Source organism: Ambystoma mexicanum, chromosome 3q, assembly GCF_040938575.1.
Source record: "Ambystoma mexicanum isolate Mex_15411 chromosome 3q, UKY_AmexF1_1, whole genome shotgun sequence".
NCBI lineage: Eukaryota > Metazoa > Chordata > Amphibia > Caudata > Ambystomatidae > Ambystoma > Ambystoma mexicanum.
Window position 1 is genome coordinate 96,673,847 of NC_090926.1, and position 22,362 is coordinate 96,696,208.

The 22,362-nt window shown below is 40.6% G+C and overlaps 1 protein-coding gene across 1 annotated transcript in view; it reads right to left on the reverse strand.

The window, feature by feature from the left end:
* The window catches only part of NCKAP1L (NCK associated protein 1 like), a 2,015,530-nt gene that overhangs the window by 965,926 nt on the left and 1,027,242 nt on the right, over positions 1-22,362 (reverse strand). The window contains exon 24 of the mRNA XM_069653209.1: positions 19,144-19,237. Within this exon, the coding sequence (XP_069509310.1) occupies positions 19,144-19,237 (94 nt within the window). The remainder of the gene's footprint in view (positions 1-19,143; positions 19,238-22,362) is intronic.

Sequence of the window (22,362 nt, forward strand, 5' to 3'; positions counted from 1 at the left end):
CCCAAATTTGCTCAGTCACATGTCGTTTAAGCACCTAGCAAAGTATGATGCATGACAAATACAAATATGACATATCATTTAATGCAAAGATTTTTGATTAGGCAAGTACCATGCAAGCCATCCTGGAGTGGAGTAAATAAAACTCCAGACATCGATTTACTCGCATGGGAGCTCATCCAAGGACCTCTAGGTGAGCTCCTACTTCTTCTGGAGGAGATTACAAGTGGAACACACATCAATGATATAGATATAACTGGCCGTTCCCGGCGTGACATACGCCATTCTAGCATTTCTTTAAGGTCAATATCAGTCTATAATTCCTAGGGTCAGTTCTGTCCCCCTTCTTAAATATCAGAATTATCACTGATCACTTCCAGGAAGGTCTCTGTGACTGATTAATGTTAATTTAAAAGGCTAAACATACAGGCAATTGTCTTCTTTTAAATTTGAAAGGCATATTTGTATCAGATGGAATGAGAGGTGTGTACGGTATAAGAATAGTATCGAGGTTTAATCCATTGATTACACAGGCCTCTATGATGTGTCTTTGTAGACGTGGAATTGCCAGCCTTGTTCCATTGCAGAGTTCCCATGATAGCATAACATTGCCTTGTAGCATAATTACAGCACCTACTTTCAGTTTTACCTCATAAGGAGGCATTCGTCCTGCAGCGTTTCGCTCTTTAGAGACTGAAATGTTGAGTTGGCAATTAACTGTTAATTCATATTGGAGCTGCCGTGCCCTGCGTGAAGAGAAGTGGGGTTGGAAAGAAGTAACTTGAAATTATTCTGAATGTTTGCGATAGTGGAAGGTGAAGCTGACCTCGTAAAACCGTGCTCATTCTGTTTGTTAAAATGATATGAAGTGGAAGGGCACACAGAGGTGAAGTTTGCCATTTGAACAGCAGAGTGCAACCTAACACTGATGAATTGCATCAGCTGAGTGTGGGTATATATATATATATATATATATATATATTACATGGCCACGGTAGTGGCCATGTAGTTATGGTTAAGTTGCTGTTTCCATAGGAAGAGCACTTTTTGGGTGGCTTATAACTTTGCTCCCCCTGGACGAAGCCTCGCCATACTTTGCAAAAAAAGTATATGGGCCACTGTTTGGAGATGTTTGGGTCAGGGGGGGCAAAGTTATAGGGGGGGGTCCCAAAACTTCTTTTTTTTCGATAGACTGAATGGGGGAAAAACTTTGCGCATGGCTACAGGTGAAACCGCTGGACGGATTTTGACGAAATCTGCGGCAGGTACAGGGGCTTGGTCCAGAAAGCGTGCTTTTGTAAATTTGGTCACCATCCGTGCAGTATGTTTCATTATAATTATCAAAAAGTAGGTCTCAAATAATTAGTTATATCTATGTTCGCTCCGCGGTCACACTTCCCTGTTCAGTCGACAAACAAGATACCGATTGGCTAAGGGGCTGGCGTCATGACCGCGGACACGCGATGTCTCTGCCCATTGGCTGCTGCGAGACGTGTTCTGCGTCAGATAGTTTGGATGCGCCCGACATCTTGGATCCGCGGAAAGCAGAGCAACAACCAGAGCACGCATGCGTTTTTCATGAAACTATTTTGCTGTGTCACAGAGCATTGGGAAGGGTTCAGACAGTAAGACATTGTTGATCAATGCATTTGTTCTTCGGTCGTCATGATGTAATTTCTATGGACACCTTGTACGCACAGTAAATGTGGGGTCTATTAACAATATCACTTCAGTCCATGTAGTGGGCAGGAGGTTTGTCACACTTCAGTCCATGTAGTAGACAGGAAATTTGTAACTGTTGGAAGCACACGCGTATAGGTAGGCAACATTGAAATTGACAAAATGCTGTGAATGCATTATTTTTTGCAATGGCTATTATTATATTCATTAGTACGCCACCATGGGTGGCACATGCTACGGTGGTTGTGGCCAGGGGCTAGAGTCTTAAGATATGGGTGGTCAATGCATTTGTTCTGGGGGTTGGTCGTCATGATGTAATTTGTATGGACATCTTGTACGCAGAGTACACTTATACCTACTTAATGACGTATGTTCTATGGCCTCCTTGTACGCACAGAAAATGAGAGGTCCAATAAGGCCAGTATTTCAGCCCGTGCAGTGCACGGGGGAGTTGTTACATTTGTAAGGACACGTGTGGTGTTAGGGAACATTGTTATTGACAATATGGTGTGAATGCATTATTTTTTCAAATGACTATTATTATATTCATTAGTACGCCGCCATGGGTGGCACATGCTACGGTGGTTGTGGCCAGGGCCTAGAGACTTGGATGCATGGCCGTCGGCCGAAGGCCTTACTTCCAAGACTGTAGGCCCTGCCCACAACCACTGCCGCATGTGCCACCCATGCATACAACCGTAGTGTTGCATTCTGATTGGCAAGTTGTGGGTAGTGTGTGCAGTCTTGGGTGCATGGCCAAAAGCCATGCAACCAAGACCAAAGTGGTAAGTACTAGACTTGGAAGACACTGCACACCCATCCCATGCAAGATCTACAGACAAACAGCTACGAGGGAAGCCTCTGGGCAGACGTGCTGATGGATAACACACCTATAGAATAACTCTCACTACCACAAATCACTGAGGCGGTTGTGGGGAGACCCTGCACTCTTGGGTGCATGGCTAAAGCCCATGCACGCAAGAATGAAGTCATAAGCAGTGGAGTTACAAGTCAATATGGGTGTGGTGGAATGTGCTAGTTGTGCTGATGCCCTAGTGTCTTAACTTCATGACGATGGTCCGAAAAGTGAATTTATAAGCAGCTAATTTACAAGGACCGTGGTTTTCATATGCAGCGATGGTTGTGGATAGGAACTATACTCCTTGTACCTTGGTTGTAAGGCATAGGTGGTAGGTTACTCACCAAAGATGGAAGGGCAGTCTACAGGCACTGCAGCATATTAGTACCATAGATTAGACGTGTAGATTCCCATGTGTAGAAAGTGCCTGCCAATACACTTACTTTGTTCAGATTCCACATACTTTTTTTAATTGGCTATGGTACTTGGCGGAAGTATCACGTTTTCCATTTCTGTGATGAAAGAAAAAGGTGTGTTAGTGTTTGCATTTTTTTAAAATTTACTACATTGCATAATAGACAGTTTATTTTATTTTTTTACCCTCATATTTAGTTTACAAACCAGTGTACTGTGCATTGCGTTCAGTTTCTGTGTTTGCTTTTCTACTCCTTGGGTCGAGGGAAAAAAATCCTTGTCGGATTTAAAAAAAAACTTCATTTCATATGGTACTAACTACTTTTTTTTTGCTTTCAGTGTTTTCTTCATCTTTCTGATCAATGTTTGCTGCCTTCCTGCCCATTTTTAACAACAGTTAGACACCAGTAGGCGTATTCTAACTGTGCATTTGTTCCTACAGATTTGTGATACTCATTAATTTGTGTCGTTGTCATGTCCTGTTTCCTTTATCTTTCCCATGAAAGTTTTCTTTGATGCCTTCCTGCCGATTTTTAACAACAGTTAGATACCTATAGGCATATTCTACCTGTGCACTTGTTTCCAACGATCTGTGATAATCATTTATTTGTGTCATTCTTCCATCTTGTTGGGTAGTTAGATACCTGTGGGCGTATTCTAACTGTTTGTAGTCTTTCACATACTTTGTTGACAATTTTGAAGTACACGTTATTTCGTACATTTTGGCTTCAAGAATATTAAATACGCATTTGTTAGGTTAGCTGGAAACCTCTGCTTTAGAGTAATGGTGCTATCATTACATTCAAACCATCCAGAATTCTTTTTAATGTATGCAGTGTAGTGAGCTGCATTGGTTGTAGCTCCTGCATGGTAGATTATCCCTACTGTTGTACAGGTTTTCTTTCCAAGTCACACTTGACCGTATGTGAATCCAGTCAGTTTGCAGTTGTTTTTGGTGCCATCTGCATTATAACGTAGAAGCATAAGTATTTCTATGTGATTGTATCAGTAAGGTAGAGCGATTGTCTGAATTGCAAATACTACATAATCTGCCATGGTTTGCATTTTGTACAAGTTGCTGAAATGGAATGGTCTCACTATTTGGTATGGAAAACATACACAAATCGCTCATTTGGGATTTCTTCCTGTATCACTTTGTTACAGAGAGTGCATGTATGTTTCCACATGTACGAAATTTGGAAGATTTCATTTACAGGTATGCTTTTGTTTTCCAATACCAATAGTATATACATTAGAAATTCTTGTGGATCTTCTTGTGAGTTCATAGTGAATCTCACCATTCCAGCACAGTCGTCCAATTGTTGCCTTACTCCATGAACACTGTATGTGTTGTCAGGATTGCTTGTTGCATTTCTATGCAGCACTAACATTTGCAAACACAATTGGTCTGTGCTGTGCAGGTAAATATTGTTAACAATTGGTGGCAATTGAAATAGAATATTCATTGCTACATTTGCATAGCAACTTATCCCACTTTCATTTGTAAATTTGAATGGGCCAGCAAGTTCTGTATCTGAGTGCATTTTTGTGGTTTTTCTGTTGCTTCTTTGCCGACGTGCCTGGTTTCCATTCCCTAATAGGTTCTCCTATGATTGCAGCAATTGATGAAACTGTAGCTTCTTTTCTTTTCATTGCAGAATTTGCTGTTGTATTCTGTTGCATTTCTGTTTCATTTACTTTTCTTTTACCACGTTTCACTTTATCTGGAACAAGGTATTGTTTCAGATGAGGGGTGTACAGTGAATGCAATCTATTGTATTCTAGAATGCAAGGAATATCAGCTTTGAGTTTACTTGAATCAAAGTTTATTAGCAATAGACCGGCAAGTGTACGTAAGCGTGATAATGCTACATAGCTCATGCCTTCCTTAAACACTGTCTTCCCTATATCTATCAATGCTTTCTCTAAAGTAAGACCTTGGGATTTATGAATGGTAACTGCATATGCAAGAGTTAGAGAAAATTGTTCTCTGCGTACATACATGTCTTTGAAGAGAAGGTATCGAGCAATTTAGCGCCCTATCCTTTTCACTTCTGAAACTTTATCAAAGCGAATATTTACAAACTGAATGTTGCTATCACATGGGTATGATTGAAAGCCAACAACTGTGCCCAGTGCTCCATTAACTAGCCCTTGCTCTACGTCAAGGTTAAGCTTAAGCATTACTCTACAATTTAATGATAATTTCAATATTTTTTCCAACCCAGCTGTGTTGGAGATTGAATTTTCTAAACTATTTAGTCTTGTTGTGGCTTGCTCACACATGGGTACTGTCATACTATGTCGTCCAGTTTGTCTGTGGCGCTAATTTCTATTATTGCTTGCATTTATTTCTTTAACATTGTTTCATTGAATTTGAAACAGCTTGCAAGAGTTGGCATTAAGCTCATGCAATTGACATTTTTGTGCGCTATTTGTTCCATAACATCAGTTGCACATGCATTATCGCCATAAAATGCATGTATATGCCGCTTTTTCAATACAGCTTGTGCTTCTTGCGATAATACACCAACTCTAATACTTTTCAAGATGTTGGCATAAGTGAGATCTGCAGATTGCCGCATGTTCTCAGTTAATTCTCTGTATTGGAAATGTTGCCAAAGGTTAACATTACCTATGCTACCAACAGTTTTCCAGCAGAGTTTGTGGCCTAAGGTTTTAAAAATCGGTTCACCTTTCACTGGTGTCAATTGTACAAGATCTCCGCAAATGATAATGTGTTTCCCTTCAAAGCATTCTTCTTTATTACTTTTAAGTACTTCTTGCAATTGAGATGAATCAAAGCCAACATTAGGTTGGAGACCATGCTCACTTCATCTATTAGTAGCATTATCATTTGTTTCAATACTCTACGTAATTCCATTGCAGCTTCAGCAGAAAGTTTGTAGTAGTCTAATTTATTTTGATGCTCTACTGGAAGCAGTAGTAATCGTTGTAAAGTCACACTGCCTATGTTGTAGGCAGCTAAGCCTGTGGGGCTGTTACAACAGCTGACAGTTTGTTGTTTGTCAATTGTTGAAGGAACTTGCTGATAATTTTGATTAAGAATGTTTTCCCTGATCCAGCTTCACCACTGACGTACAGCAGTATAGGTTTGTAATTTTGGCAGGTACATTCTTTATTTTCGTGTTGTACACCATGTACAATTTGTTTTGTTACGTCTTCAAAAATGGTGCGCTGATCGTTGTTAAGTTTTGCTTGTTGTACAGTTAAGTATTCTGTATCTTCTTGATACTGATACATGGTGTTTTCTACTTCTGCCATAGCAACTTCAGCCTCACTTGCTGTTAGTGGTTGTCCTAATGGTTCTTGACTTCCTGTTACAGAAGGTTGACTACTGTCGGAAGAGTCTTTATCTAGTTGGGCCTGAATTTCTTCTTCCTGTTGCTGCTCATTGTGTAACATTGTTTTGTACTGCGTAAAGTTCACATCGGTGATAGTGCTTTCATTTGCTTTGAAAGCATCTTCATAGCACTCATAATTAACTAGTATGTCTTCCTCTTTTCTCCATGGTTTGAAAAGTTGTAACAGAGACATGTAATATAGTTCTTTCTGTTGAGGAGTTTTTAATGACAATTTCACATGATTAATTAAGTTTTGTTTGTTAAGTTTCAATAAGCACCCTTCACAATCGGTCACTCTATATCTACGTTTGCTTTCATCGGGTTTTACATTATTTTTGTATGCAAAGCTTTGAGCTATGTGGTATAGACACCTGCTTTCCAGAGTGGTACCCATGTTCGGATTGTATGTGTCCAGTAAATTGTTTTTTAGAATGTCTTGGCTGTTGGGGTCATTTTTGGCAATTGTTTCTATGTCCTCATATGATTTTAGCACTCTTTTTCTAGATTTTGCAGGACCAAGACTGAGCCATACTATGTTGTCTGATTTTCCATACAAAGCAGTGCCGGTTAAACGATCTGCTGCTTCATAGGCCCCACATTCTCTATGAGAGGGCATTTTTATGCCTAGGCTGTACAATTTCTGTGATAATGTTTTGTCTGATGCTAGGTCATCCCAGAGGTCTTGAAGCTCAGTTTTTTTCTGCTTTTGTTAAGTAGGCTGTAACATATCGTGCAACAGCAGTTGAATTGTCTGCAATGTACTACACATCTATGTTTGCATTCCATAACAGGGCAATGATTGCATTGTAATCATTGATATATTTTGATTCTTCCCTTCTTTTTATGTAATACGTGTTGTTAGGTGATTTACCTTTAACACTATGTCGAACTGAAGACATGAAGTTGTTTACATCACCTGTTTCTGTAACTGGTCTATGGAAACCAAAGCGGCATTTGGTGTAGTATCTATCTTTGTTTTTGTATTTACAGCGACATAATTTGCCACATGTGTGTCTTTGGAATTGTAAAATCTGCCCATGCAGCTCACTATGTGTCTGTTGTGAAGGGATTTCACACGTGACATATTTTTGGATAAACTGCAAAACAGTGCTACCACTGTCGTGCCCAAATTTCGGTGCACCTTTGATCCATAACAGCATGTGAATATGTGGTGCTCCTCTCGCTTGATATTCTTTTCTCCAAAAGAAGTATTGCACTTCTCCAAAAGGAGGAACAGTTTTATTGCAAATAAAGTGTAGCATTGCAATGAAACGATGATGGAAATATCGTGAGACATTAAGTGGATCTAGAGAGCAAAGTTCTCCAGGTTTTAATATATCTATGTTGTTTTTGTTGCTGTTTGCTATGCGTAGGAACTCATGTAAATCTTCCCATGCATATTCTGCACAATTTAGCGTAACAAGCCAAGTTGGTGGTCCAAGGTCTCCGTGCCGTCTGAACCAGTATTCCTTTGTACCACGCATGTTCGCAAACAAATTTGTTATACTTGATTGTAAAACCTCATCTTTTTCTTGTATTTTTTGTATTAACTGCGTAGCTGACATATTTTGAAAGTGCGTTCCAGATTTAAGAATGTGTGCAACTCCATAACATAGTGTTGCTAATTCACTTTCATAGAGTAGGTGGAATATGTATTCCACATTTTGTCTAAATCTGGGATCTTGCGAATACATTCGTAATGAGCGGTATTCTGATGCCCCAATCTGAGTGGGTCTATTATCGTATCTCCCACCTTTGCCAGTAGGAAATAGCAGTGGAAAAGCACATGCTTCTATACTTTTTTCCAAAATACTCATTGGTGACCCCTTGGTTTGTCGCATTTGGTAAGTTTCTAGTGCATCATCTATGCTTTCATTGGAATGCAATGGATGAATTGTGTAATGGTCCAAAAGAGTGGATGCTGTAGCTGGATCCAGAAGTTAAAATTGTCCAGTTTCTGATGGCTCTTGAATTATTTCAGTTGTTTGCCTTAAGCTTTCATCAATATTTATTTCCTTGTAGTACTCATTATTGTCTTTTAGATATTGCAATGCTTGTTTAACTTTGTACAAGTCCACTAATTGTTGTCAAATTATTTTGTCCTTTGTTGGTACTCCATTTACCAAGACTATTAAAGAATGCTCTATTGAACGTTCCACTCCTAGAGTGTGTACATTTTCCGTTAGATCTAATGGCAAGTAAACTACTTTGCCATGAATGCCTTTCACCAATTCAGAGGAAGGTAATTTTGCTATTTTTGGATGAAGGCGTATAATTGCTTGAAATGGGTGAACTGTTTGAATTATTATGCGCTCATACAAATTGAGCTGTTGTAGGATTTTTGGTAATGGAAACAATTCCAAATTATTTGTAATAGCACGTGAAGGAGTGTGGTTGTCTAATTTTGCAGTACAGTAACTGCAACATATCGGGCGTTCAGTTATTTCATATTTGTTTTCCGCTAAAAGGTACAAAGCTAATTCAAACCATTTAGAGTCTTCATTGTTTTCTATTTTGTATGCTATGTCCACATTTTTTGTGTTCCTTTTGTAAAACGTTCTGCGGCAACACACACACATGGTTTGGTACTTCAGCCAATGACCTTTTAAATGTTACTATTTCTTTTCTGTATGTGTGTAGTAGAAGGTTGCTATGTGCAGAATTGTCCCTACTATGTTCTAAAACTGTTGCATTTTCTACATGGCTCTCACTTCCAAAATACTTTTTCTGAATACGGTCCATTTCTTCTTGTAAGTATTTGGGTGTACCATGCAGAAGAGTGGTATTTAAATTGCCTAATTCTGAAGCTGGACTTTTTGCATAGTATATTTTATACACTAAACTTGTTACATTGGAATGATGTACTGATATTCTTTTGATATCATGGAAGGTACTTTTGCAAATAGGCCCAGAAATGCAGGCTAATGAATGTCCTTTTAGTCCTGTGTCTTTACGCACTGCACAAATATCCATATTTTGCAGCACTTTCATTTTACTTTTGTCTTTACCTTTTACATATTGATTGAGAAACTGACGCAAAGATTTGAAAACTTTGTTTGGAATGGCACACATTGATGTGCACGGCCATTTGTATACTGGACGGTGTGGTTCTACTGAATCTAGAGGTAATTCTGAGTTTTCAGGAGATAGTTTTGTAAGCAGTGTTTCTTGTTCCATGATGGTAGTGTTGATTTTCTCATACCCTCGTCTACTGCTATGGATGGCAATTGTGTTTGTTTGATTTTGTTTGTATGCTTCTTCATTAAAATATGGCTCTGTGGTTGTTGTGTGACTCCATTCACCACCACAAACATGCAAAAAATTATTTTTGTTCACATTCCGGTTATTGCTGAGTTTCTTTTGTAGTTTGGTACTTAGTTTTGTTAGTGCTTTCATCCTATTTAACACTAATATGAACAACTTCCTTTTGAGAAGGATTGCACTGTCCACGAGAGCTTGTAGGATTAACTTTCTACGGTAGGTTTTAAGGGATGAGGATGATTTTGGTCCTCTTCTTAGTAGATTTTGAAGGACTCTGTGACGAAACATTTTTGCTAAAATACTTTTTTTACTATGGGTTCTTCTTACACTATCAGGATTATTAGGAACATTGTTAGCTGTGCTGGCATCCATTTTTTTGACAACATTTCTGTGTTTTGTGACACTTTTTGATGGAGGAGGTACAGTTTTGGTAGTTGAGACTTCCTTTATTATGTTACCCAACTGCATTAGCTGGTTTGTACCAAGATTCTCTACACACTCTACAACAGGTGGATGCTTACATTGGGCACCTTTATTTTTCTTTGCACTAATTCTGCGTTCCTTTCTACGGAGTTGCTTTTTGGTAGGCATTTTTTGGTGTCTGTTGAGAAAAAAAAGTATACTTTGGTCTGTTGTCCAATGTATGTGTGCAGTGTGCATGTGTGCATAAGTCTGATGGGGAAGCTCTTTGTCATGGTGTGTCACTGTACAGTGAACTCTAACAATCATTTGGTAGGGCTACTTTACTGTTTGTATACTACTACAATGTGCTTCAGATGAGAGTACAAAGTGGCCTACTTGTGACGAGAACCATTATTAATAACCGAAATGCCAAAAACTTGCTACAGCAACTTCTTTTCACAATCTAACCTTCTAAGGATTACCTATGCTATTTCAGTACCAAACACACAGGGATTTGTCAGCCATTCTGCCTGTTATTCTTTGTTCAATAAATGGATATTTGTAGGTAGAATGGTTTACAAATCAATGCTTGCTTTGGTGCCCAAAATAAACAAACAACCCACGCAGCCTCTCTAACGAGTAGTTACAATATAAAGGTTGTACTGTACTTACTTTTTTGTGCAAGATTACCAGGTTTCTTCGGATATGTCGTCTGCAGTGTAGATGCTGTTGATTTTCAGGAGAGTAGTCTTCACTGCGAATTAAAAAAACAAAATCAATTACTTTGTGTGTTTGCAGCAGTGATGACACTGCAGACATTACTTGTGTTTCTTTCATCAGAGGATTGAAGTTTCATATTTCAACTCAGTGCATGTGCACATTTAACTTCACTCTGTGAAGTCTTGGCATAGTACTTGCAATATGGTACTTGTAAGTCCTTCAAAATAACTAAATCTTTTAAGGGTATGGAAATGCCTTGTTCTTTACAAAGTGTACTATGCATAGGAGAGTGGTTTGTAAGCGATAGGGCAAAGTACTAGATGGGGAAACATTTTGTACTTGTTAATGAAAAGCACAATGTCAGCACTACAATCGGGAGCGCTTACTATTCTCATACGATCACATTGCACGTAGCATTATTGTAGGCCGTACAGAACTCCGACATTTTCACATACAAAATTGAGGTCTGCCCTAAATAGGCATGCTTGCAACGTATGTACAGGTTATGCGGAAGACAGTAAGCAGTCGTGCGATTTGTGAATGACAAATCGGCAATCTTGCACTTTAAAGGGGGAGCGTTGTTATGTGTTCCCTATGATGAACATTTAGCTGCATTATTTTGTCGAATTTAAATCATAAGGCTTCCACATGTTCTCTGATTAAAATATACATACCTGTACTCTATACTGATGCATGTGGACATGTATGGAGCTGTGCGTAGAAATTCGCAATCCTTGCACAGTAGCTTGTGAAGTAGGTGCTTTGCAATGATATGATATGATATGATATGATATGATATGGCATTTGTAACGCGCCTATACACAAATGGTATGCAACTTGTATTCAGAATCATCGACAGTAATTTTGAAGTGCGCAATGTTGATGACTGAGTTAAAATTAGCGATGTTCTATGTGATTGGTGGATGATTGTGCGACCGCTTAGTTGTGTCCAATGAGGGACTTGCTTTGGTACCGCTGTAGAAAGGGTTGAAGGACTGGGCAAGAGTTACATGCCGCACGAAGGCAACGCTTGTCCGCTGGTAGGGCGTGTCACATACGGGTTTCTACAGCAAATCCTGCATGGAAAGGCGACTGTAGGTATCAGCCAATCAGATGTTCACATTACTCTTTTGTGTGGAAAGACGGTGCGCACACTGAAGATGGCAGAGGTGGAGAGGGTCAGGGTTTTGATGCTTGGAGACATTTTTGTGCAAGGCTTACAACACTATGCCGAGAGTAGGCATGTGGCACACCATTTCGATGTGCGAGGAGTGGAGGTGGTGTGGAGCGCTGACACTGATGCCAATGCTGCAGCAGTTCTGCAAGTTTCTAGAGACATGCGTAGAATGACCTCTCCTCATGTGGTAATTTTGCACTACGGCGCTTGCCTTTTGGGATACCTGACTTCACGTACTTTGTTGGCAGATTTGGCACAGTTGGTTGAAGCACTCATGACCATCTTTCCCAACAACTAAAGTAATTTTTTCTGCTTTACTTCCGAGAGTACAATGGAACAACACTTCTGTTTTCTGTCCAGATAAAAGAATTGGGAGGTCTATCATCAATCGCGACATGCGTGCATTCATGCTACGAGTTGGTATGTTTTTTTGCAGCCATGAAAACATTGCTCCAAGCAATGCACATTACTTTGAAGGAGATGGTGTTGCGCTATCTTCTTTGGGAAATGCAATGTTCTTTTGGAACGTAAGGCTTGCTTTAGAGAAGGTTCTGTAATGTTTGCAAAAGTAAAGCAAGGACAAAAAATACAAAAAAATACATAAAATACCAGATGTCTGTATGGTATCTGGCCAAAAAGAAAAAGAAACGGCTCTTTTCAGAGCCTACCTTAAAGGGGAAAAAGGGGAAATAATACTTTAATGTACCGTCGTCACGCTCTGATCCTGTACATGTCTGCGAACATGCCGGTAGTTAGCAGCCAGCACATATCACCACTGGGTATTCAAGGGTGGAGCCGCATGTAAATGAGAATGAGCGGCGCTAGGGATTCATCCATAAAGTTCAGTAGGTGTGTTCTGACTGACGTACTTTAATAAGACCATCTTCTCCCTCACAGGAGACCACACAGCCATGGCTTTCCATGCTCGAAAACAGATTATATGGATTTTGGGAGACTCATGGATACATTGGTTGAAGGTGCATGCAGAAAGCTGCAGTTTGTCTACAAATCTCGGATTTCCAGATGCGGAAGTGCACTGGCATGGCGTGCGTGGCATGAGATGGCTGGACTTGGTACCTCTTTGTGTTACTTTACTGACAAAGCGTCCTCCAGATATAATGATCATTCATCGTGGAGGAAACCGTTTAGGCCATGAATCTGGAATTTCTTTGCAATTTGCAATGAAGGAAGGACTCGCGAAAGCTCATGGACATGTTTCCAAATTGTCAAATACTTTTTTCCCGTATTGCCCAAAGACAAATATGGCTGCGTTCTTCTGTTTTTGGTCCACAAATGGAGAAAGCGAGACGCAATGTGAATAAGGCTGTGTGTGCATTTTTAAGAGATGTTGGCATGTCCTCTTTCAACAATGAAAACATTTTGTTTCGCAGCACTTTCATTTTCCGCAGAGATGGAGTCCACCTCACATATGCTGGCAATCAGATTTTTCTTCGCAATGTACAAAATGCATTGTGGCCTTTTTTGCAATCACACTAACCTATCTGACAATAAATCCATTTTCCCCAATTCACTTTTTTTGACCCACACAACACACCACCAAAAGGCTCTTTTCAGAGCCGCCACTTACTCTAAACATATACGTTATTGTGTTTGCTCCTCATGCACCCTCCCTTTTTTCTCTACGACTGTCCGTGAACTTTTTCAGAACTCCGCAGGGGTCTACGGCCATCACTTCATATTTCTATTGTTATACTGAGAAAGGCGGCTCTGAAAAGAGCCTTTTCTGTATTTTTTGTTGTTTTTACGTTCATTGCTTAACAGCACATGACACACTAGGAGAAGAGGCGAAAGGAGGGTAAGGAAGGGACACCAGCCACAGGGATAAAAAGGGCAACTGAACAGAGAAAGATTTAGGGTGTGCTTTATTTAGGTAAGGAGCAGATCTTCTGGTGCTCGGTGACTGCAGCCTCAAAAGCACTTCGAAAACTCTCCCCTCTGCAGAGTACTGCGTGACAATACGTGCACACTACTGTCACCTTTGAAAGGTAAGGGTCAACAGCATTGCGAATGGCTTGTGAGGCAGCTGGAGGAAGGCGCTCCCCCACAGGAGTGTCTCTTGTGGTGTGCGGATTGGATACCAAGGATGCTGTGGAGGAACTCAAACGACTACGCTCTTCACATGGCACCACTTTGCGAATGTCCGCAGTGTGGAACGAAGCGAGGTGTCGCTTCATGGTTGTCGTACCAAAACTGTACGCTCCAAATCTCCCGCGACTCAACACCACCTCGCACTGGTTACACTTCACCAGGTTCGCACGTGCTTTTGGTATATTCCCATAAATGGAAAACAACCGCCACACCCACGACTCCCGCCGAGTGCTCCTAGTGTGGAGTTCCTCCACTTCATTCTCTTCCTCCTCTTCTTCCTCGTACTCTACATCCTCACCCATATATTTCTCTGCAGGCCCTTGGTGAGGTGGTGGTGGTAGCAAGTTTGGGGGTGGTGCAGAGGCTAATGACCCAACAGCAGCCATGGAAGCCATACTGATTAGTTTTCTTTTGGTCACTACAGCAGTAAAGGCAACACACCTCAATCTGCTATAGGTAGAAGGACAATGAAGATGCGCTCGTGGGTGTGGCCTTTTGTAGGGGTGCAGGGGTGTGCCTCGTGACCGTCTTCACCCCTACAAAGCGGTACACAAATTTTACACAGAAAGTCCTGAGGTGGCATATTGTTTGGAATGTGTGAAATTATATTTTTATACTCTACAATACTTTGCCTTGTGTCTACAAGGTAATTTGTATTGTTGTGGAAGCACACCAACCACGGAAATGAGTCCCCCCGCTCAGCATAGGTGCGGTCACATGATGACGTCCTCAACACATCCGCCCCAGTAATGAAAGTCTCCTGGACAGAAAATGCAAAGAATCAAACGTGCGCATGCGCACAAGTGTCCTAAGGACAGTGTTTGGGTTCTCAAACTACTTCAAAGTGCGACACAAGTGAGACGGACAGTTAGGAACAGGCGCGATGTTCGCAATACTTACTTTTCTACTGCGCATGTGCACGCATGCTATGTTCACTGTACGGACAGTTCCTGTGTCCTTAGGACAACTCCATTTTGTTTGCCTACGAACTTGCCGGCAACCATGCCTGTTCTACGGACGGCACCATTTTGGCTGCGCCCGATACGGACCGCTATACTGTCCTTCACACGCTCCCATTTTCCTCATTTACACCCATTCCGGACATCAGGTGTGTTCTACGAACATGTATTATCTTGTTTCCAAGCGGTACGCCGAGGTAGTATATCCTTTGAACACCCCTTTCTGTTTATGTAGGCACAATTTCAACAGATGGTGCAGTCACACATCACATCCGTCTTACTTGACATTACACAGCACCCACATTCCATTCCTTGCAGATAGGTCGAACAGGCGCACTGTTCGTGAACATTTAACGTCTTTTTCATACAAACTCTTTCTCTACAACTACTGTACAAAAACATTTCAAACACACACACACACACGCATCAATCTACAGAAATAGCGGGGGAAGCGGACACTGAAATAAATATGGGGGAATTAGGATTCAACACGGGCTGGTTATGAGGAGAAGATTTGTGAGGGGAAGAAGGGATGGATATTTCGTCAAAACGTCTATTTTCCTGTTCACGGTTTGGGGATGGTTCACTAGGGAATGGAAAAGCAGGGTAGGTGCAGGTGGGGCAATGATAACGAATTTTCCTCTTACACAGTCCTCCACAAACTCCCGCTAACTTTGAAAATTGGCGTTCAATATGTCAATTTTCTCCTCTATCCTCTTTATCCTGTCTTCTTCTGTCTCGTTTGTTGCCCTTTCGTCTTTTTTTTCCTGGTCTGTTCAACAAAAAAGAAATACATAAATTGAATGCCTCTAAAATACTGGTCACTATTTTGCATATGCAGAGCAATGTGTACCATTATTGTCGCTGTCTTCAGACATTTCCCCATGCGGGAAATACTCCTCCAGCCACTCCAAAGTACTAGCCATTTCTGAGTCAAAACAACAGAATGAAATTATTATTTATGCACCACATACCAAAAAAAAACTTCCGCATATAATAAAATGATCTGCACTCGCTCTTTTGCTGTAATCTCCCTTCGTCCTACTGCATCTGTCCACTGTCGATCCAGGCTGTCGAGTTTCTGTGCAGTGATTACGCTGGAGGTATCCGTTTTTTTTATTGTACCATCCACTTCATTCTACATGCTTATTAAATTTGTTGCTTTCTTTTCCCAGCTTCAGGTTTCCATATTTACTTATTACTACATGTAATATCTTTATGTGCTTCTTCTACATTGCACACTTTTTGTGTAAGACAATAGCACATTTTCAGCTACCCCCCGCCTCTTTGGGTAATGTTGATCCTGTCCAACCCCGTCCGCAAACAGGTGCTCAGTCCGTACCTTTCCAATATCAATAGGGAGGGGGTTCTGTATGTTCCATGTTAAATGTATGTCAAGTACATAGATTATACTACATATCTCTCAAAATCACATGATTACAGTGTATATTCTGCTCATCAACTTCATTGCCACATTTTCATGCTTACCTTCCAACTTTCAAAAACCTACACAATTCCCTACAAAAAAACTTTGTTAAGCGGACGTAATGGTTAAGTTGCCCTCCCAAAAACAAGTGAAATTCACTACAAAAAAAAACGTTGTTGAGGGGACGTTATGGTTAAGTTGCTCTAACAAAAACCTGTACACTTCACTAAAAAGACTTTCCACCTCCCCTTTATGCTTCAAATTAAAACCGAAAAACCCCTGAAATTTGACAGTTATGGTAAACTAAGCCACTAACCCTGCCACCACCCCTGTGCACTGCTACCACTAACACCCAAACCATGAAAGATGTCATCTCAAATGTCAATGATGACATCAATGCCGACATCACTTGTTTAGCCCCTTTCTTTTCCTTCCCTGCCACACATATATATGTACAATCAGTAAAAAAAATCACTAAAGAAATGTTATACTTCACAGTGCAACCAAACACCACTGATATTCACCCATTATAGTAAGCTAAGCAACCATAACTCGCACCATCTACGTGCATTGCTAAGACTAACACCCAGGACATCAAAGATGACATCACAAATATCATTAGTGACATCACTGATGACATCACATGTGAAAATAACACTCCTAAAAAGTCCTTACCTACAATGTCCTAACCTATTATGTTGGTAGCAAGATGTGAGGGGTGATTGTGTCATGTTACACATGTAATAACTAGCTCACAAATCTACACTTAATACACACTTGTGCTACAACAAACAATACATATGACGACCCAATGTATATAACTGAGTGGAACATACAGGGAAACTGAAGTAGGGTAGACGGAACTAGCAGCATCCGACAGTTTATCTTCCTGTATACAAATTAATTATGTGTTTGAGGCCTGCTATTGCCCCATGCATGTGCATCATGAGCTGACACCAGACCCTAAGGAAAGTACTTTAAGAACACACGAAAAGGGTAACGTTTTGCTATACAGCACCTTTTCAATTTTCATATTGTCCCTTCAACAAAGTTTTTGTATATATATATTATGTGATCAAGCAACGGGTTCGTTGCGAAACGCGTCAGCTCTGTTATGCCCTTAATAAAACTGGATATGGGATAAATGACCTTGTTGGCGAATGGTGGATTTATTTTGAAGACTATTTTGACATCCTGACCGCTTTGAGTGCCGTCCTTATTGGAAAAGTGGAATCTTCTTTTCCTTTTGTCTTGAATATATATATATATATATATATATATATATATATATATATATATATATATATATATATATATATATATATGTGTATATATATATATATATATACACATAGATGGTTTCTAAAAAAGAGTGGCATTTCATATCAGCTGCTCAATGAAGACGTCATGATCATCAATATTTATTCAGTTGTATGTTTTCATTTAGGTTGTTTTAAAATGTGATATATAATAATACTGTTATAAGAATGAATTTTGAAATAGCAAATTGTAATGATATAGAGTTATAGAGTATTGTGTACTTTTTATAAGTATAGTCTGGATTGTGCTGGCGCTGGTTTAAAATGTCAGAGTTCTTACAAAATAGTGCTCCTTCTAATTTGAGCGAAACACATGTCAGCAGTTGTGTTTACTACATTGCAGGCGGGATAGGATGGCATTTTGCTAATCCAAAAGCTGTAATACTTTTCCTGGCATGTTAAGTGCATGTGGAGTTCTCTGACTCGGCATAAATATAGCTTCTCTAATTCAATACTTAAAGACTTCGACCAAAAATATATATGTAAGTGGATGATATTGATTTTACTGAAATGTTTCACTTGGAATGCTTCCCACTTACGTTGTGAACTTAAAAAGGTTCCTCTCTCTCATTTGCATATTTTAAGTTAACTTATAATTCAGAATATGTTTGGTATCATATCTTTTGTAAATTACCATGAATGAGGGTCGATGCACAGAAGAAGCTAGTTTTGGAGCACTATCCCTGCACTAACATCATAAACAGAGTAAGGTTTTCCTGCAATGTTGCTTGCTGGCAGGTAAACGCACCTTGATCTTTGTAATGTTTATGCTCATGGCCCTGGGGAGGGCCCTTCTAGCCATGCCACTGGTTAAGGACAAGACATTTCACGTTTTAGTTTCAATTGCTTCTCACAACCCGGGCTGGAGAAGGGGGCACCGTGTAGATGTTTTCCACTCATTTCCTGCGTAATGGCGTAAGCAAACCGAGAGAAAAGGCAAATCCAGCCTCTTCCTGTGTGCAGAGCATCTATTCTGGGTCACCATGAGTCTAATTAATGAGGGCATTTGTGGCGATACACATTTGCATTAACAATCCTGTATTCCCTTTCAACAGAATATAGAAATCAAACTAAAACATGTACAATTTGCCAGTGAACAGCGAGTCACCCTGAAAAACAGGATTAAGTCTCATCCTCTTTGCACAGATAAGGAAACTAAATTGAGATGTAAGTGTTTTCTCACACTGGACACAGACATTGTAAACCATTAGCACATACTATGGTACTTTCAGCGGAGCATCCCCGCAACATCCTATTTAAGTCTAACATGACATTAAACTCCCCCTACCATGGCGGATTTCACTGCCCTGACTAGTCATAGAATTCCAGTTGTGGCACTTCCACACTAATCGACATATGCAGGGATTATTAGACACCAGCTGCAACCTTGCTTTGGGTTTCGATGAATATGTACTTTAATACTAATGCGCAGTTGCTCCCAACAATGGTACTTACAGGCCAGCCTGAGCAACAAAGATGACATCTGCTCAGGTTTCTCAAAGTTTGACCGGATCTGGACCAGAACATCCATGTTTTCCACCACCAGTTTCTGTGGGATACAAAACACATGTTATCAGTCCATGCACCCATGTCCGTCGCTGTTACTTTTAACAATTCATGTTGAGTTGGGTGTCATAGGGGGCTTTTTCAGATACCCCTATCCGTTTTTCGGTCATGCATGCATGTCTCTGCTTTTCTACAAAACCATTGACAATAATAACGAAAGAAATCAAGCGTGCGTTGACAAATGGCATTTCATTTTATTTGGGGGTTACTCTTGAGGTTCCAGAGTTACACCTATGTGAAGGAGGGGTATAGGATAAAACATATCAACATCTTCATCTTGTTAGAATTTTGCATCTCCCAGACTGACAGGATATTAGACAGTGGGAGCAATATAGGAGAGGGACTGTCCCCTCAAATCTAAAGCAGAGTTTGATGGAGATGATGGCCTTTGCAGGGTGTCCCACGGATGCAGTTTCACAACCATGCAGAGAAGTGGAGCATTGTTCGAAGTTAATTGCCTATTGCCATGATACCGTAGCTGCATGGATACAAAGAAAGAGCCAGACCCAGTTACGTATGTGGAGATGCTGCAGCAGAAGAGACAGGGCAATCTCAAGGAAAATATGGCACCCACAGAGCAAAAGGAAATAGTATAGACACATAAACAGGGGAGTGCTGTATTAAAGCGCGAATGTTGATGGCAGTGCTGCAGGCCTCATAGAGTAGTTTGAGGACGTGATACTCAAAACAATGAAGTGTGCTAGTTTGCAAGGGTATGAACATTGTCAAAGGCAAAGTATAATGAGGAGCATGTGGACAACCCAGGTTAGCTCCGGTGCTTTGTCCACATTAACACACTGAGGCAGCACTCATTGCCTCTTGCAGACCTTTATAAGCAGCTCAAACACCCACTGACGTCCACAAATCTGCTCATCTGCTTTCCCCACCACTAAGATCCACACCATCAACTTTGACCTTGAGAGTATTGCATGTTGATGACTTCACAAAAAGAACACTAGCACCACAGTATTATTCATCTGCGGGCCACCAAGAGAAGCCCCTCCCAATTATTAGATGATTGGCCTGACTGTTTGCAAATGTGCGATAATCTCCAACAGTATTATCATATTTTAGGATTTTAATATCTGGCTAAATGGTCCCGGTTTTGCATTCTGATATTTCTGCACCTCTGCAGACATCATCCTTCACTCAAGTGCCAAGCACTCTTGTCGGCACACCATGCTGGATGCTTTCCTGACCTCTTCTCAACTGCACCTGGCTCCCCGCCAAGTCAAATCTCTCTCTTGGTTAGAAGATAGATTACTGCTTAAATTATTTGCCAAATCACAGAAGAACATTAATCAGCCACACCTGATCAACCTAAGATCCAGGTAAATCTGACCTATAAAACGATTCAAGCCTGAACTTTTCACATCTACCATGAAAAGCTCTCCCCAGGATTCAGACTCCCATGAGCCCTGGCTAAATAACAGCAGTGAAGAGCTAAACAAACCCTAGACATCCTGACTCCTCACATCGCCAAAGAAACTTAAACCCACCACCTGGATGAATCAATGGCTTGACACTGAACTAGAACTTCTAAAGAGAGCTAACAGAATTCTAGGGAGACACTTGTGAAAAACAACAAACCTAGAGGACAAAGAAGCCTTTCTCTGTGATGGCATTTGACAAGTTAGCAATCTGCTGCTGAACTCTTCAGGGTCTATCATGAAATTAAATCCTCTAATGAACGTGTATGCCCAGTTGCCACCCAAGCTCTGGCACGCTCTCTATCCTCATTATTTAAAGAAAAGATAATAGTGATAGGAGATTCTATTTCAGGCCACGTAAGATCATCAGACTTCCTTCTGCTACCTGACATGAAAGCCGATACATCTGTTTCAACCTTCCATACCATCTACCTAAAAGTTTCTATTGTGAGTGTACAACTAATGAAAGCCTCTTCTGAGACAGTCTTCACATGCCCAAAGACCACCAAAGACAACACACTGTGGTGGCACCAATCACCAACCTAATCAACTGCTCAATGACATGAACAATTTTCACTTACCCCTTGACAGAAAATCACGCCTTTCACCCAAAACAATAATAATGATTCTAACATTCCCTCCAACTACCATCCCATTTTGAACGCTCCTTTCAGAGGAAAGTTTCAGGAAATGATACGCACTCAACAATGTAAATCCTACAGGGAAATTAACTTGCTTCTACATGACCACCATTTGGGCTTCAGACCAGCACCAGCAACAGGTACTGAAACCAGCCTCCTATAGCAAAAAACATGGTTCTTTCAACAATGCATGCCAGATTAATAAAATCACCCTCTCCATCATCATAAATAACGCATGCAGCGCCCGTTTGCTTCCGTTCTGTTTTTTCCCCTCTGAAGAGCAATTACGAGGTGTACCCAACACCGTAGGCTCACAGAAAGCATAAAGTGTAACAACACGTCATTTGTACAGCAGGGTAGGCTGGGAGGGTCGATGAGGAATCCGTGGGAGGAACATCCAATTGAAAGAATGTTACAAGGGGTAAGTAACTTGTTCTTTGAATGGATTGTGTCCTCCCACGTATATATTGTTTGTTTAGTAACCACAAGGCCCAATTTGGGACCAGTATATCCAATAAATAGTTGGTCAAATTGACGAAATTTAGGCATTCTGGATACATAAAAACTGAGAGCCCTTTTTGGGTCCAGTCTATGTAGCCTCTCCTCCTCCTTTCCTGGATGAGGAGGTGGATAGAATATTGGTAAGGTAATTTTTTGTGACCAATGAAAGTACAGGACTACCTTCGGTAAAAAAGAAGGCTTTACCCTGAGAGTAACTTTGTCTTTATGGAATACCGTATGAGGAGGTTTGCAAGAAAGAGCCTGCAACTCGCTTACCCTCCGGGCTGACGTTATTGCAATAAGCAAAATGGTTTTTAATGTCAAGAGTCTTAAAGGACATGCATGTAAAGACTCAAATGGAACACATGTTAAAAACTTTAACACAAGATTGAGGTCCCATACAAGTACATTGAAGGGAACTGGTGGCTATACATTAGTAAGACCTTTCAAGAATTGGACAATCAGAGGGATCTTTAAATATAAATCTTCCTCTGAGGAGTGCGCCACTATGGACGCGTCACCTAGAGCTCTGCTTG